This window comes from Muntiacus reevesi, chromosome 16 (genome assembly GCF_963930625.1).
Source record: "Muntiacus reevesi chromosome 16, mMunRee1.1, whole genome shotgun sequence".
NCBI classification, from domain to species: domain Eukaryota; kingdom Metazoa; phylum Chordata; class Mammalia; order Artiodactyla; family Cervidae; genus Muntiacus; species Muntiacus reevesi.
The window spans coordinates 42,641,149-42,658,701 of NC_089264.1; the positions used below are offsets into that span (position 1 = coordinate 42,641,149).

General features: G+C 37.5%; 1 protein-coding gene across 9 annotated transcripts in view; it reads left to right on the forward strand.

Moving 5' to 3' along the window:
* The window catches only part of ZCCHC4 (zinc finger CCHC-type containing 4), a 56,576-nt gene that overhangs the window by 32,671 nt on the left and 6,352 nt on the right, over positions 1 to 17,553 (forward strand). For 2 of the 9 annotated variants that reach the window (XM_065907189.1, XM_065907190.1), the window contains 5 exons: positions 4,578 to 4,728; positions 6,286 to 6,386; positions 14,000 to 14,121; positions 14,378 to 14,453; positions 17,224 to 17,275. In XM_065907189.1, the coding sequence (XP_065763261.1) occupies positions 4,578 to 4,728; positions 6,286 to 6,386; positions 14,000 to 14,121; positions 14,378 to 14,453; positions 17,224 to 17,275 (502 nt within the window). Of the gene's footprint in view, positions 1 to 4,577; positions 4,729 to 6,285; positions 6,387 to 8,141; positions 14,122 to 14,377; positions 14,454 to 17,223; positions 17,276 to 17,553 lie in introns of those variants that run through there. The other 7 variants (XR_010659404.1, XR_010659403.1, XR_010659401.1 and 4 more) reach the window with 7 other exon arrangements.

Genomic DNA, 17,553 nt, shown 5'->3' on the forward strand with positions numbered 1-17,553 from the left:
CAGTTGTGTCCAACTCTTTGCGACCCCGTGGACTGTAGCTCTCCAGGCTCCTCAGTCCACAGGGATTCTCCAGGAAAGAATACTGGATTGGGTTGTCATGCCCTTCTCCAGAGGATCTTCCCAACCCAGGGATCAAACCCAGGTCTCCCATATTTTAGGCGGATTCTTCACTGTCTAAGCCACCAGGGAAGCCCAAGAATACTGACTGGAGCGGGTAGCCTGTCCCTTCTCCAGAGAATGTTCCCAACCTGGGATTGACCCGGACGTCTCCTGCATTGCAGGTGTATTCTGTACCAGCTGAGCTATAGGAGAAGCCCATGTCCATACATATATGCATATATATGTATTTTTAAAAAATGGTGAACTGTGCTTAAGTATATATTGTGCTTTAAGATATTAACTGACATACTAAAAACCAGGAAGACCAAAAGACCTATGCATTTAGGAAATGAAAACAGATTCTAAATTGTTGGTTGGTATTGAAAAGTGAGTCTCCTGATTTAGTAGGTATAGCCAGTGATGTACTCCTCCCGTCAGAATCAAGAATCAATTTAGCATTGGGATACACATTCTTCAGCAGTGAAAGCTATGAAAACCAAGTATTGAAGTAAATAGCAGTTACAATTAGATGTGTTTCACTGTTTCCTGAAGGGCTTATGTGGTTGATAATCACCAGAATTTGAGGACTGATTAGATGAGCTCTAAGGAGAACAAGAAATTGAAAAATCACTTGAGAGTAGATGAAAAGGGGCTTTTCACCTCAGACAGTGAGAGTAGGAAAAGGAGTGGAAAGAGGCGGGTTCAGAAGACATTTCACTGGTGGAGACCAGCAGACTTGGTGTAATTACTGTGTGTACACATGTCAATTATACCTCAATAAAAAAAAAAGATGACTTGGTGATACGTGTGCTGGGGAAGAGGTCAAAGATACCATGGGGCCATGACCTGGCTTCATCTTTCATTCTTCAGAACACAGAGTGGGCAAGTTTGTAAGTGACATTTGGAAATGTTGAGTTTGTGGGGCTGGCAGAACACGGACATGCAAGTGTCCAGGGTGGCCTCTTGGCACTGTGGGGCCTTGAGCTCAGGGGTGCTCTCAGCGCTAGTGACACAGATGAGGGAGTAGCCGAGCATCTCCTACTGCCTGATGCTTCAGTAGTGGGTCAGGGATTCATTTGTTTGTTCTTAATACTAGACCATGACTTTGCTTTTTAGTTTCAACCATAAAGACGAGTAAAATTACATTTAAATACCTAACAGTGGGCCAGCAATTTTATATATTTCAAGAAAGTAACACATAATTAGCATTTCTCTAGGAAATTTTATGGAAGTTTTATTTCGAGGTTATAGAATTACCTTGCAAGTTTCTAGAATAACCGTTGGAATAAGCTGTAAAGACTGAGCTCCATGTTTTCTTTCCTAGAAGAAAACAGTCATCCAAATCAGGCTCTCCTTTCTCTGTGTTTTAGGAGCAGCCTCAAAATAACACTGCAGCTGTAGAGAATGATCTGTAGAAAACGATGGTTTAATGATTTTATTGTCTGCCCCTTTTCTACCTACTTGGAGTCAAGGTTTTCAGTAGAGATTACCATCTAATAATAGATCACTAAAGTATTTAAGTGTCTACAAGATGCCTGTCTGTGAAGGCATATAAGCCTTTGAGGCACCAAGTGCCTTTGAGGATCTAAGCCTCTGCCCCTGCATAGAACTCCACAGTTGACTGGGTTGAAAAGCAGAAGTTTCCTGTACAGGACTTTTTTTCATAGCCACTAATATTGTCTCTTAAAAAATAAAAAAAATGTCATACACCTTAATGGTTAGGGTGGTTAAAGTGTGTACAGAGGGTGCCTATTTAAAATGCTAGCCACCGAGATGAAGAAAAGAGTTAGGTTATTGTCAACTTTGGTGGCATACGCAGGTATCTTGCTTCCTGCCTTGTTTCCTAAGGTGATCCACCTTAGGGCCCTCAGCCACTCAGAACAGTACACCCCACCTTTGATTTCTTACCTGGAAAGGTACTCTTTAATGTTTTTTAAAAATTTTGTTAAGTGTTCAGGCTTTGTTTACTTTTTTTTTTTTTTTTTAATTTTATTTTATTAGTTGGAGGCCAATTACTTCACAACATTTCAGTGGGTTTTGTCATACATTGACACGAATCAGCCATAGAGTTACACGTATTCCCCATCCCGATCCCCCCTCCCACCTCCCTCTCCACCCGACTCCTCTGGGTCCTCCCAGTGCACCAGGCCTGAGCCTAGATGCCCATTAGCAGATGAATGGATAAGGAAGCTGTGGTACGTATACACCATGGAAAAGAATACTTTTTTTTTCCTACTTATAACTTTTAGGGATTTGAAGGCTTTTCAGTAACATCGTCTGTAATTTTAGTCCTTGATCGTGTAGGCAGGTTAAGGAAGTGCCAGGCAGCACTTGAAAAATGATTAACCTTCTTGACACCATTCTTTGCTGTAGGACTTCCAGGAGGATGTTAATAAAGACTTTCTTAGAGAAAAGGGACTAGGGTGTTGTGATTTTTCCTTTCTTCAATTGGGTCTTCTAAGTTGATTTAATAGTAGAACATATATATTTTATTATAAAGTACATATAGGTTTATTAAAGTTTAAATGCCATTAAACTTTAAAATCTTCTACTGTTTTGTATACTAAAAATGTTGATTTGCTTTTATGGATGAGTACTTGAAAGCTACTACAAAGTCAGTAGAGTGGAGCTAGTATTATAGGTCTGTCTCTTGTTCATCTTTGCAGAAGCAAAAAAGGGATAAATATACTGAACAATTTTTAAGGTTAACTTTGGAGTTACTAGTTCAGTTCAGTCGCTCAGTCATGTCCGACTCTTTGCAACCCCATAGACTGCAGCACACCAGGCCTCCCTGTCCATCACCGGAGTCTACTCAAACTCATGTCCATTGAGTCAGTGATTCCATCCAACCATCTCATCCTCTGTCGTCCCCTTCTCCTCCTGCCTTCAATCTTTCCCAGCATCAGGGTCCCTTCAAATGAGTCAGCTCTTTGCATCAGGTGGCCAAAGTATTGGAGCTGCAGCTTCAACATCAGTCCTTCCAATGAATATTCAGAACTGATCTCCTTTAGAGTGAACTGGCTTGATCTCCTTGTTGTCCAAGGTACTCTCAAGAGTCTTCTCCAACACCACAGTTCAAAAGCATCAATTTTTCTGCGCTCAGCTTTCTTTATAGCCCAACTCTTATATCCATACATGATTACTGGAAAAACCATAGCCTTGACTAGATGGACATTTGTTGACAAAGTAATGTCTCTGCTTTTTAAAATGCTGTCTAGGTTGGTCATAACTTTCCTTCCAAGGAGTAAGTGTCTTTTAATCTCATGGCTGCAGTCACCATCTGCAGTGATTTTGGAGCCCCCCCCCCAAAATGAAGTCACTGTTTCCTTTGTTTGCCCATCTGTTTGCCATGAAGTGATGGGACCAGATGCCATGTTCTTAGTTTTCTGAATGTTGAGCTTTAAGCCAACTTTTTCACTCTCTTCCACTTTAATCAAGAGGCTCTTTAGTTCTTTTTCACTTTCTGCCATAAGGGTGGTGTCATCTGCATATCTGAGGTTACTGATTTTTCTCCCGGCAATCTTGATTCCAGCTTGTGCTTCATCCAGCCCAGCATTTCTCATTATGTACTCTGCATATAAGTTAAATAAGCAGGGTGACAGTATACAGCCTTGATGTACTCCTTTCCTCATTGGGAACCAGTCTGTTGTTCCATGTCCAGTTCTTAACTGTTGCTTCCTGACCTGCATACACATTTCTCAGGAGGCAGGTCAGGTGATCTGGTATTCCCGTCTCTTTAAGAATTTTCCAGTTTGTTGTGATCCACACAGTCAAAGGCTTTGGCATAGTCAATAAAGCAGAAGTACATGTTTTTGTGGAACTCTCTTGCTTTTTTGATGAACCAATGGATGTTGGCAATTACTAAAAACACTTCAGTTAGTTTGTTGGGAAAATATGTTAGTAACACAGTTTCATGACCTGAATAAGCTTTGTTTTTTGTGAACTTGCATTTATTTACTTTTCATTGTTCAAATATGCCTGCCATTTACCTGGCACTCAAAAACACATGCGTGTTTAACTGGTGATTTGTAGCTCATTAAATTGAAATTATGGTGTTGGACAAACCAGATAGGAAAAATATGTCTTACTCATCTTTGTGTCTCCAGTGTTTAGTACAGTCCCTGCTTCTGTTTGTTGAATTGAATTTAGCATTTTAGATAGCCTTCATGGATAGTGAGTTTCTTTCTTTTAGGTTACTAAGTTTAGTTTTTTAATTTAACTCTTTGAAATGTGTAGTCCTCTGATAGTGATGGTGTTTGAATTTGCAATTTTATAAACTCACTTATCAATGAACCCGAAGATAAAATCTTATGGAGCCAAATGAGAGAGGCTTCAGGATGTCACTGAGGGACTCTGGGGTGATAGGGTGGGTGAAGTTCAGGATGAAGAGAGAGACTGAGCCTGGTGCGTTCTCCTCAAAGTAGGGCGAAGTTCCTGCCTCCAGTCCTAATTTAGAAATGAATTTCTGTTTGTTCCAGGCTGCCCTTGAAGTGTGCAAGACATTTTTACAGGAAGATAGAGGTGAAGGAGTGATCATGGTGACAGATCCTCCATTTGGTGGCTTGGTTGAACCTCTGGCTGTTACATTCAAGAAGTTAATTGCTATGTGGAAAGAAGGTCACAGCCAAGGTGTGTGATTTATTATTTACTGCAAAATAAACATGTATATGATCTACTTCCTGTCACATATTAGCAGACCGTAGTGAATCAGAGCACTGAAAAAATATACATGCCTTGCGTTCTCTTCTTTATTGAAAAATAGGCATATTTGATGATGATTTTATCGTGATACACTTTGTTTTATTCTAATCATGTGTTTGAAAAATGGCTCATAAGTAAGACATTTGATTTCAGTGGGCATAAGGAAGCACTATCTGTGAACATTTAACAGAATATCAGTGAACTGTTGTCATTTATTTACTATTTACTAAATGGCCACTATGTTCCAGATACTGTTTAGATACTGGAAATGGAGTGGTAAATGGACACTTATCTCTGCCCTCATGGACCTTATATTTCATCTTGTAAAAGCCTTACCCAGAACTCTAGGAGGGCACCCAGCCTCTGGGCCAAAGCTCTGAACTGTGCAGAGATTTGTTTGGAAAGGCTGGCCATCAAGTAACCTAGCAGTGACACATGGACACCTGATTCTAGAAGTGGGTTAACGACTGGGGGATATGCAGCTTAAAGTGGCTTAGGACTTCAAAGTGTTTTATATAATTGCCTAATTAGTCAGTGTAATCATTTTTCAGTTTCCAGCCTGCAAATTGATAAATATAAGAGTGTCAGGAATTAAGTGATCAAGCTTCTCCATTAATTGTGCTATATAAATAGTGTACTTTGGGGACAGGATGCAAGTGAAATCTGAAAAGTGACTCATAGTGCTAAGTATCCCACTTATTTTTGGTTCTGAGGTCTACTTATGAGAGTGGAAAAGTCACTGCTGTTGGGGAAGCAATAAAGAACCCTGTGGGTTTGAATTCAGTTCTGCTGCTCATTAGCTGCATAAATTTGAACAAAATGCTTAAATTTTGCAGCTGCGGTTTCCCCATCTATGATATGAGATTACTATATTAATATCTGACTCCAGGAGTTATGGTAAAGAGATAACATATAGAAAGTTCCTAGCATTGTGCTCAGCCTGTATGAAGTGTCTGTAAATAATAGCTATGTCCACTGTCTCTCATAAAAGTTAATTTTGATGCAGTTGTTCATAAGAATCTTCCATGATCCAGAAAAGATGGATCCACCCTGAAAACTGGCATAGTGAGTTATGGCAGAGAGAAGGATTCAGATCTAAGGCCTTCTGCCTTCTGGTCTAGGAATCCTTCCACTGTGACACATTCACCTTTGTGCTTCATAGTGAAACTCATTTTTTATTTCTCACTTTTTAGGTAATATCTTTGCCTTTACCTAGACCACAGTGATATGCATATAAAGTTAACTTTTGTATACATACCCTGTGTAGCTGTGGTTAAATATACGAGAATGTTTCCATTGACTTTGGGGGAAAGTCAGGTTGTAAATGGTACTCCGGTAAATAGTCTCTCCTTCTGTATGATTTAAATGTATTGAAGGATTACAATTTCTCCCAATACCATATTTTTTTTCAGTAACAACTCTCTGCTTTATTTTTTCTCTAATATCAGTTTTTTCTTTTCTTTTCTCTTTTTTGTGATCCATTAGATAACAGTCAGAAAGAACTACCCATATTCTGGATTTTCCCCTATTTTTTTGAATCCCGAATTTGTCAGTTTTTCCCAAGCTTCTGCATGCTGGATTACCAGGTATAGTAAATATTCTGTTTTCTGGCATGGTTGGGAAGTGGATATTCTGCTTAAATAAATATTCTGTTAGGACTATCCATCAGTTTTAGTAAATGCAAACACTATAAGCTATATGAGACACTAAAACTCTATCATATGTAACTTAGTGCAGTGGTTCCTGGTGTCTGTAATCTCCAGGGTGCCTATTAAAAATATAGATTCTTAGGTACCAAAATAAGCCTACTAAATCAAAATCAGAGGGTAAAGCTGTAAGAAAAAATATTTTACCAATCTTCCCAGGTACTTCTGAACTCAGCCAGGTTTTAAACTAAATGATCTAATGTTTCACATCACCAGGAGATTGGGCAGCACCCCAAGATCATCATTATGAACATGGGATTTCTCCATTCAGAGGTGGTAGAGAAGTAAATCGCTTTTTCTGGTGGGTGGAATGCCGTGTACACTTTACTTTGTTGCCCAGAGGATGCCAGGAGCTCCAAGGAGGGGTTTGCCCAAAGTCGTGTTGGAACAAGTAGTGTGTCAGAGAAGCGAAGATGCTGAGGTGTGAGTGTGCTGATTCAGGGCGCTGAGCAGACCTCCTTCACATCCCTGCCTTTCAGCTCGTCTGCTTTAGTGTCCACTCTCCTGGATTCATTTCCTTGAGTTCTGAGTTTAACCCTATTGTTGCCATCACAGTGTGTGGTCAGCAAGGGGGCATAGTTTCTTCCTCTGTAATGACATTTTTCTGTTTGAGTTTTCTGAGCAGTTGACTAGTCTCTGATCAAGGCTTTTCAGCCCCCAAATTGTAAAAGTCTTCACTAGTCGCTGCAAGCCCGCTGTTGATTCTTTTGTTAATTGAAGCGCAGTTCATTTACCATACGGTGTTACTTTCAGGTGTACAGCATAGTGATTCAGTATTTTTGCAGATTATATTATATTATACACTATTACAAGATAATATGTGTAATTCCCGTAGCACTTGGCTCTAATCTTTGTACGTCTTGAAGATGTATATTCTTATGAAAATTATTTAGAAATAATGTGAGAAACAGTGTTACTAAAAATGAGGGCACAGATCCTGCCTATAATTCTACTCCAAACAGCAAATATGTTGTTGAAGTAGAGGTGACCCTTGAATAACTGGACGGTTAGGGGTGCAGTTGGAAATCAGTGTATGACTTATAATTAGCCCTCTGTGTTTGAACTTTCTCCACATCTGTGGTTCTGCATCTGTGGATTCAGCCAAATTTGTTTTGATAGTATTTACTATTAAAAAAGACCTATGACTAAGTAGACCCACACAATTCAAACTTGTGTTGTTCAGGGGTCACTTCTAGTCTTTCAGAAAATCCTTTTACATTTTTGTAATCATAGCAGATGAATATGATTTCTGCTTCCTTCATGGTGTCTTATATAAATGTATATTTTAAAATGTAGCTATATGATCTTATGCTTTATTATTTCATTAATGGACTATGTTGTTGTTCTCTCTTTTTTCGGACTCAAGAGGTTGCTTTTACCTTTAACCGTCTTTTATTTATAGAATTTTTTTATATTGTACATAACTCACCTAAAATAAATTTCTAAAACTAAAACAGAATTACAAAAGTTACACTGTCAAGTTTAATGGACATTTTCATGGTTGTTGAACCACATTAACAGATTCCTTTCCAAAACTGTGTAGCACAAGTCATTTTAATCTTGATTTCTTAAGCTCTGCTTTAAGCAAAATCTGTGTCATAATTCTTCTCAAAACTGGTTTACTTTCCTTTTTAGGGCATCCAGTTTTCTGTTTCTTGTCTGAAGGATGCTTCTACTGTAATATGGACACTTGCAAAGCAGAGATGACATATCCTAGCGATGTTAACTGAGTAAGCCATTTCTGGCTTCCAGGTGCACCTGCTGCCTTTGACAGTGAATAATCATCTAGTACAATGTTTGGCACATAGTAGGTGCCCTATGCACGTTGAGTGAGTAATTGAATGAAAAAGAGCATGAACTCTGGAGTTGAAAAGGAACTGGGTTTTAATCCTAGTTCTGACACGTAATAACTAGGCCTGCACATTTTATCTAACTCTCTGAAACTTATCTTACTTGTTAAACGAGCATAGTAACAATATATCTGCCTCATAAGGTTTTAAGAATTATTTGAGATAATATCTCAAAAAGCTTAACCTTGTCTCTGACCCACAGCAAATGTAGAATAAAGGTCATTGCTATCAGCATTGTTGAAACCATCTTGATATTGTCATCATTCAGATGGTCCCAGAGTCAGGGTAAAACTTTTCTTCAGGTCTCTTTTGTACAGTATCTAATACATTAAAATTGTAAAACACATCATTCCTCAGAAAACTTTCATCCACATTCTGTTGTTGTTCTGTTGCTAGGTCATGTCTGACTCTTTGCAACCCCATGGATTGCAGCATGCCAGGCTTCCCTGTCCTTTGCTATCTCCTGGAGTTTGCTCAAACTTATTTCCATTTTTTCACTGTGGACAAGAGTTTGAAATGGTGAAGAGGCAGAAGAAGGCAGATCCAGGATAAGGCAGATGAGAGCAATTAATGTGGATTAACTAGCTATCGTTTGTTTAGACAGTCTGTGTTACTACAAAAGAACTTTTACAAATGTTGGGGTTTTAGTTTTGAGAACTAGTTCCAAGGTCCAAGCTTACTGAAAGTAGTTATATAACTCAGTGCTTTGGGGGAAAAGGTTCTAATTAGATCATGTATATCAGACAGGGTAAAAAGCAGTGTTTTCAATAAAGAGAAAGCTAGCTTTTGAGAAGATTAAAATAAAACTATAAAACAAAACAAATCTTCATTTTTCGTGATTCCTACTAAAGATAAGAACTACTGCCCCATTACATACTCACTGGGAGAAGATTTTGCCAGATCTCCTGGGGTGAATGTAAACCTCGTTTATTGTACTTCACCTTTGATGGTTTTTCTGTTTTTTGTTTTTGTTTTGAGATTTTCTCTAGACTTATTATTATCCTTTCCAAACCTTTTGCATTCTTTCTTTTTTTCTATTGTTACTTTAGCTTCATTTTGTGGTAATTTTTTCCCTTTTATATTAAACTGCCTTCATCAAATGAAAAATTTTCAAGTTTCCTCTCCTCCTTCACAGACCTTTTCCCATAGATCTTGATTAGGCCTTCTTTCTGACTTGGTCTGAGATGATTATATGCCCCCAAACCACAATACAGTAAAAAAAAAAAAAAAATCACAAAATCTCTTTTTTCAGAAATACTTTTTAGGTTAGAGGAAGGCGGAAATGCTGCAAATCTTCATAAGATACAAGTCATGTAGAATCTTCAGTGATAAAGCACTTGATGAATACAGAATAAAATAGTTATCAAAGACCTAGAAAGGAAGGATTTGGTAATGAAAAGAAATTCTGATTTAGAGTCAGAAGTTTGAGTCCTAGCACTGCCTTTTAGAAGCTATTTAATCTTGAGGGAAGTTACTTTATCTTTCCAGGTCTCTGTTTCCTTACCTGTAAAATAAAATAATTGAACCAGAAAAGGGATGACAGATAAGTTTTACTTTTAGACTTAAGCCTGATGAATTGACAGTGACTTCCTGGAGAATTTGTTGAGAATACCAGACTCAGTGGCAGAAAGTAGCGTGATTGATTAGTGATGTCTGCCACAGAGTCAGAGTCAGAGAGTGGTAGATTCAGGTCCTGTATTTACCATATCTGAGCTGGATCATCTCACTTCCCTTCCACCTGGAACATGCTCTGATGTCTTGTTTCTACTTAGTCCGGGACATTTATCTGGATCGTTAAAAGTAGAGATCTTTACTTTTTTTCTTTTTTTAAAGCTATCATTTAAAAAAATCATCCCATTAGAAAACTTTTTCAAGGCTGATTTCATGTTAAGAAATGAAGACACTTTGACAGGAATTTCTGAGAAATGATTGTAAATTATAAGGTGACAAGAATTTCTCAAAACTCTTTATATAGTAAACATAAAATATTTAATGGATTTGAAGTGATGAATAATATACAAACATGTCTGTGTATGTCTCTGTATATGTCTATATGTATCTATCCATATGACATTTAAAATAAGAGGTTACATGTAATAAGGTTTTTAATCTTTTAGAAGTTCTTTAATCTTGAGGGAAGTCACTTTCCAGATCTGTTTCCTTACTTGAAAAATAAAATAATTGAACCAGAAAAGGGATGACAGATAAGTTTTACTTTTAGACTTAAACCTGATGAATATGTTACATTTTGTATATGTAATATATATGTAAAAAACCTTATTGCTATGGCAGAAGTTGATTGATGGAGCTGAAGAGTTCACTTGGGATCTTTTGAATATAATGAAATTAAACAGAACGTACTTTAGGGAGTTCTGAAAATACAAGTATGTACTGTTTTTTATTTAATTTTTATTTCCCAGCATGGCACTTGAAGCATAGTAGGTGCAGAGTAATTGTCAAGTTGAATGTCTTGGTTTCCATAGAACCAGTTTCAGTCTTGTGTTGCGGAAGACATTTGCTTATAGATAAAATTAAAAGTTAGGAATTGCAGAGATTTTGTGCTTTCCCTCATTTTTATACAGTACTTCATCACATTAATCAGTTCCATGGGAGAAATTTTCTATTTGAAAATGCCTCTCATCATCATTGTGAGTGAAATGTCAGGGATAATGATGGGAAAATGGTGTATCAGCTCTACCACTAGTGATATGCAATTTGCAAAATTGTGTTTGCTTTACAGCACTTCCATAGGAGGTTTATTTGTGTGGATGAAGCTATGAAATATGGATGTATGTTAGAGGTACATTAATTTACCCTAGCAGCATGCATTTTACATACCATATGTTTATAGTTAATTAGCACAACAAACCCACATTTAAAAATAATAATAATCTCAATTAGGTTATGCAAAATCAAGTAATCAACCACCTTCCTGACACACACATTCTCTGACTCCTTGGGTAATCATAAAGAAATTGTTCTTTTTCCCCCCTCTTCCATCTGCTATCTATTCTATTGCATAGAGTATTCCATTTACTAGAAGTCTTTCTAAGATACTCTTTTCCAGCATTTGAAAATCTTCATAAGATTCTCTTGGAAAGAATTTTTTTTCTTATGACACTCATAAATGTTCAGAATATCTTTGTTGGATTTAATAAGGTGCCATATATTTACTGAGTACATTGAGGAGAAGTGCATTAGGGAAAAATTATGAATCTAAACCATTTTAAAAGAAAACTACTTAAAGTACTGTTTTAAGGTGATTGAAGTAAAGTCTACTTTTGTATCTTAGCCTCTAATAGTAACATATATTCATAGAATTTTAAAGTTGGAAACAAGCATAGGTTTAGCGTAGGCTAACTTCCCAATGTAATAATCCTCTCCACTAAATTCATGACAAGCAGCCATCTAGCCTCACTTGAATGCTTTCAGTGAGCAAAGTCCTACAGCCTTACAAGGCAACTCAATTTATTTAATAGCTCTAATCATTAGAAAATTTTCTCACATGGAGATAAAATATGCTCCCTATTAACTTCTAACCATTGGTCCTACTTCTCTTTTCCAAAGCAATGAAGGAGAAGTCTAATTTCTGTTCCACGTGACACCCCTTCAGTTATAGCCACCGGATCCTCCTAGTCTTCTCTTTTCTGAATAAACACCCCCAGTCTGTAAAACTGTAAGTCCTGTTTATCCCCATTACTTTCAGTAGAAATGAACTGGCTTTATTAACGTCTCTCTTAAAATGTAGCAACTGAATGCAGAGCTTTGAAAGTGATCTAACCTCATCTTCTTTCCTTGTTAATGATGTTATAGTTGTTACAGTCCCGAGTAGTCCAACTGTAGGCCCACACCGACTCTTCCATGGTTACACTAGGCTGTGGACTCACTGTGCTGACCTGTGTGTGCTCACCACGCAGAACACCCTAGGGCTTTTTTCCTCACTGTCTCTCGTTTAGTTGGGTCTCCTCACCTTGTACTTTTCTTTCCCCCCACTGCTGAAGCTTGTTAATCAGTCTTCCTAAATTTGTTCTCCTGTAAATCTAGCCAGCAGTGATATGGCCATGGAAGAACCTAGGAATCTCCCATTAAAGGCCTCTCTTTCTATTGTGCTCAGTGCCTTCAGTTCAGTTCAGTCGCTCAGTCATGTCCCACTCTGCGACCCCATGGACTGCAGCACGTCAGGCTTCCCTATCCTTCACCATCTTCCAGAGCTTGCTCAAACTCATGTCCATCGAGTCGATGATGCCATCCAACCATCTCATCCTTTGTTGTCCCCTTTTCCTCCTGCCCTCAATCTTTCCCAGCATCAGGGCATCCGGGTCTTTTCCAGTGAGTCAGTTGTTCACATCAGGTGGCCAAAGTTTTGGACACTTTGACAGGAATTTCTGAGATGCCTTATGCCTTATATTTTTGTAATTCTCTCGTTAAATAGCTAGCTTATGAGTTAGTTCTGTTGTAGATTCTTAAGTGTAATCTTATGTAGAATCTACACAATTTATTACTTGAAAGTTGGGATCTATCTTATAAAAATCTCATAATACACTTGTGGGTGATCTAAAGCAGTGTTTCTCAAGCTTTAGTGTGCAAAGAGGGCTTGTTAAAAATGCAGATTACTGGACCCCACCCCCAGAGTTTGTGTTTTTAGGTCCTAGGTGGGACAAGAAATTGCATTTCTAACATGATCCCAGGTGATGCTGATATTGCTGATCCAGACACCACACTTTGAGAGTTAATGATCTGAAGAAAGATGGACTTAGTGGCTAGGTGGAATTCATGGCAGGTTTAAAATCAAACTGAGAATGTTTATGGGTGATAGTCTGGAGGAGGAGACTGGAGCCAGAAGCTGATAGGAATCATGCTTGTTGGTTTCAGTTTATTTTCCAGATAATCTGTAGAAAGGGGAAATTGAGTTAGGGATCTTAAGGAGAGAGGTGAATGCTTGAAGTAGTCATTGTGGGGAGAACTGTAGTTGATTTCCCTGTGTCTCCATCTTTCCATCTCCAACATATGCCAGGTCCTGAATTCAGTGTTTTACATACATTGGCTCGTTTAACTTTCACAACAACTCTAAGGTAAGTGTTAGTAACCTCCTTTTCCAGTTGAAAATGATGCAGGCTTGCCTGAGGTCATATAACAAGTGAGCGGCAGAGCCACTGCCTGGCCTTGACCTGGCTCTGTCAGAAAGTGACGGTGGAGGGCCAAACCATGGTGGCACTGAGCCTCAGGGAGCTGAAAACTGACACGCAGTGAATGCAAAAAGTGAGAAACCCTAACCAAGCTGGCACGGATCAGCAAAGGTGGAATTTTTTAACCCCCAAAGCTAAATTCTTAATTATGTAATAGCCCTTCTTGCAGAGTCTGTTGCACTGGATACAAGATTAGAGTTCTTCTCTTAATCCCAGGTAACATGAATTTGTCATAACAAATTTTACCTTTTTTATAATAAAATTTTACTCTCATGGAGTCCTCTCTGAATCTGTTGACTAATAAGTAAACTCTTGCTTTTAAGAACTTCTTGTTAAATGCTCTGATTTAATTTGTATCTTGGCATCAGTTTGTTCACCTGTTGGTAAAAAGTCTTAACAAATGTTGACTCAGTAGAGAAATTTTTCTTTGAATTTTTTTTTTTTTTTTGCTTTCTAGGTAGATTATGATAATCATGCACTTTATAAACATGGTAAGACAGGACGGAAACAGTCTCCTGTGCGTATTTTCACAAATATCCCACCTAACAGAATAATCCTTCCTATTGAAGAAGGGTACAGGTAAGATCACAGAGGGACCTTGAAATACATGAGTCACTGAAAATAAAGTTCCATATATCTGATACGAAAATGCCTTTCATATTGACTCATGTAGTACTTTTATTACTATTAAATGTGGCCTAAAATGTTGTATTGAATTTAATTTGAATTATACCGAATTTTTGTAACATGCCTTGTGAACTTTTATCTACCTTGTGAATCTCAATAGGTATAAATATATGCAGCTCATTTCATCGAGTCTTTCTTTTCTCCTTAGATTTTGCCCCCTGTGTCAACGATATGTTTCTCTAGAGAATCAACACTGTGAACACTGTAATTCTTGCACATCCAAGGTATAATTTTCTTTATAATGTGCTTTTACTCAAATATATTAGTTTTATTTTAGTTCACTAGTTTCATTACATTTTCTTAATGTTATTTTTTTAATATTGTAATTCATATTAATGCATTAATGCCAAAGAATGTTCAAACTACTATACAGTTGTGCTCATTTCACGTGCTAGCAAGGTTATGCCAAAATCCTTCAAGCTAAGCGTTAGCAATATGTGAACCAAGAACTTCCAGATGTGCAAGCTGGGTTGAGAAAAGCCAGAGGAACCAGAGATCAAATTGCCAACATTCATTGGGTCATGGAGAAAGCAAGAGAATTCCAGAGAACATCTACTTCTGCTTCACTGACTATGCTAAAGGCTTTGACTGTGTGAATCACAACAAACTGTGGGGAATTCTTAAAGAGATGGGAGTACCAGACCACTTTACGTGTCTTCTGAGGAACCTGTATGCAGGTCAAGAAGCGACAGTTAGAACTTAATATGGAACAATGGACTGGTTCAAAATTGGGAAAGGAGTACATCAAGGCTGTATATTGTCACGCTGCTTATTTAACTTATATGCAGAGTACATCATGTGAAATGCTGAACTGGATAACTCACAAGCTGGAACCAAGATTGCCAAGAGAAATATCAACAGCCTCAGATATGCACATGATACCACTCTAATGGCAGAAAGTGAAGAGGAACTAAAGAGCCTCTAAAGAGGAGAGTGAAAAAACTGGCTTGAAACTCAACATTCAAAAATCTAAGATCATGGCATCCAGTCCCATCACTTCATGGCAAATAGATCGGGAGAAAGTTGAAGCAGTGACAGATTTTATTTTCTTGGGCTCCAAAGTCATTGCAGATGGTAACTGCAGGCATGAAATTAAAAGACACTTGCTCCTTGGAAGGAAAGCTATGATAAACCTAGATAGCATATTAAAAAGCAAAGACATCCCTTTGCTGACAAAAGTCCATATAGTCAAAGCTATGGTCTTTACAGTAGTCATGTGCGGATGTGAATGTTAAACCATAAGGAAAGCTGAGCTTCAAAGAACTGATGATGCTTTTGAATAGTAGTGTTGGAGAAGACTCTTGAAAGTTCCTTGACCAGCAAGGATATCAAATCAGTCAATCCTAAGGAAATCAACCGTGAATATTCATTGAAAGGTCTGTCGCTGAAGCTCCAATACTTTGGCCACCTGATTCAAAGAGCTGACTCATTGGAAAAGACCTTGATGCTGGGAAAGATAGAAGGCAAAAGGAGAAAGAGGCAGCAGAGGATGACATGGTTGTATAGCATCACCAACTCAACGGACATGAATTTGAGCAAACTCTGGGAGATAGTGGAGGACAGAGGAGCCTGCAGTCCATAGGATCGCAAAGCGTTGGGCACGGCTTAGCAACTGAACAACAACAGTTAGTGTATTATTGTTTATTAATTATATTTTAATACAATATCTTTTCTCTAATCATAAAGTACTGCAGGCTTTTAAAAATGTTTAGTTGCCTTCATTATTATTAATAATTTTTGAGTTATTTTTATATGGTAATGTGTGACTGCTAAAATTATTAGGGTTTCAAATGAGGCACTAAATGAAGACTAAATTTTGTTGAGGGCAAAATTGTTTCAAATAAGGAATTGAATTATTAGATACCAATCACTGTTCTGACGAAGCAGCAGTTAATAACAGGACTTTTTATGTGCCAGGCCCTGTCTAAGTGCTGTACATGGACTAAGTCGTTAAGTCCTCACACGGCGCTGGTAGACAGGCCTTTTCACAGGCGAGGGGGGACTGCAGAGGACATACCTCCTGCTGACATTTTTAGGAAGGTAGGACCACCCTTAGGATACTCTGTTATTTTAACTACATCCAGTCAAAAAGAACATGTGAAGTTTAGTTGGCTGATAAGCACGTATTATTCTCTAAAGGAAAGGCTGTATTTTTATAACTATTGGAAAGTACATTATTTTATAACTTACTGGTTGTACTGGTTTTTTACTATGGTAACATTGATTATATATATTTCCAATTAGTTTAGAAATTGTCTGTATTCTTCATCTAAAAAAAATTATGCCCAAATCATACAGATTCCAAAATGAGAAAAAAAAATTTTTTTTTTTAATTTAGAGATGCACACATAGGTGGAAAAAGTAAAAACAAGGAAGTGAGCATCAGAAAAGCTAGGCTAGGTGTTTCTCGGTGGGGAAGGAGGAATACTGGACTGGAAGGGGCATTTGGGGAAGTGTCTAGGGGACTAATGGAATTCTGTCTCTTGACTTGTTGGGTTCTTCAGTGTTTACTTTATAAACTTTATAAACAGTGTTCACTAAACTGAATGTATGCATTTCATGTACTTTTCTAGGTATGTTTTATTTCACAGTTTTTAAATTACCCAGATAGTAACCTCCATCCTTCTAAATTACATTTTCTCAAATATGAACGTTATTAAGGATCATGTCAGATAGACTATAAAAACTATGAGTCATTAATTCTCTTGAAATTTTCATTGAGTCCTTCTTCGTGCAGTTTGGGTTGATTGATCTGGAGTGGACTTTCAAGATCATTTAGATAAATCCCCCAGTTTTAGTGTTATGGAATTTGGGGCATTTGAGTTGAGTGGAGAAATGCATGAATTAAAATCAAAGTATTTAATTGTAAGCTCAGGAAAGTGAGAAATAAGGAATGAATAATTTACACAGCTTTTAATAAGCCATTTTAATTTTTAATTATGGGGCTTGATTCTTAATGACAAATTAATCATAGTTTAAAAATTATTTTTGTAGGATGGCAGGAAATGGAACCATTGCTTTCTCTGCAAAAAGTGTGTAAAGCCTTGTAAGTATTTTAGACTTAGTGTTTGAGATCCTATGAAAACATTTGAGTTTTTCTTCATCTAAATAGAATTTTTATTTAACTGTATTTACAAAAGAAAAAAAATTAATATAGAGACTTACATTAATTTACTTCCTTTTTAATTTTTACACTTACTAAAATGAACTTTCTCTCCTTTAGAGAGAGAGAGATGACTTTACCTTGTTTGGTTTGGCTTATTTTAATAGGATTTTGTATTGCTCAGCCGGTCCCCATTGTGTCGGTGGTTCATGACTCATTGC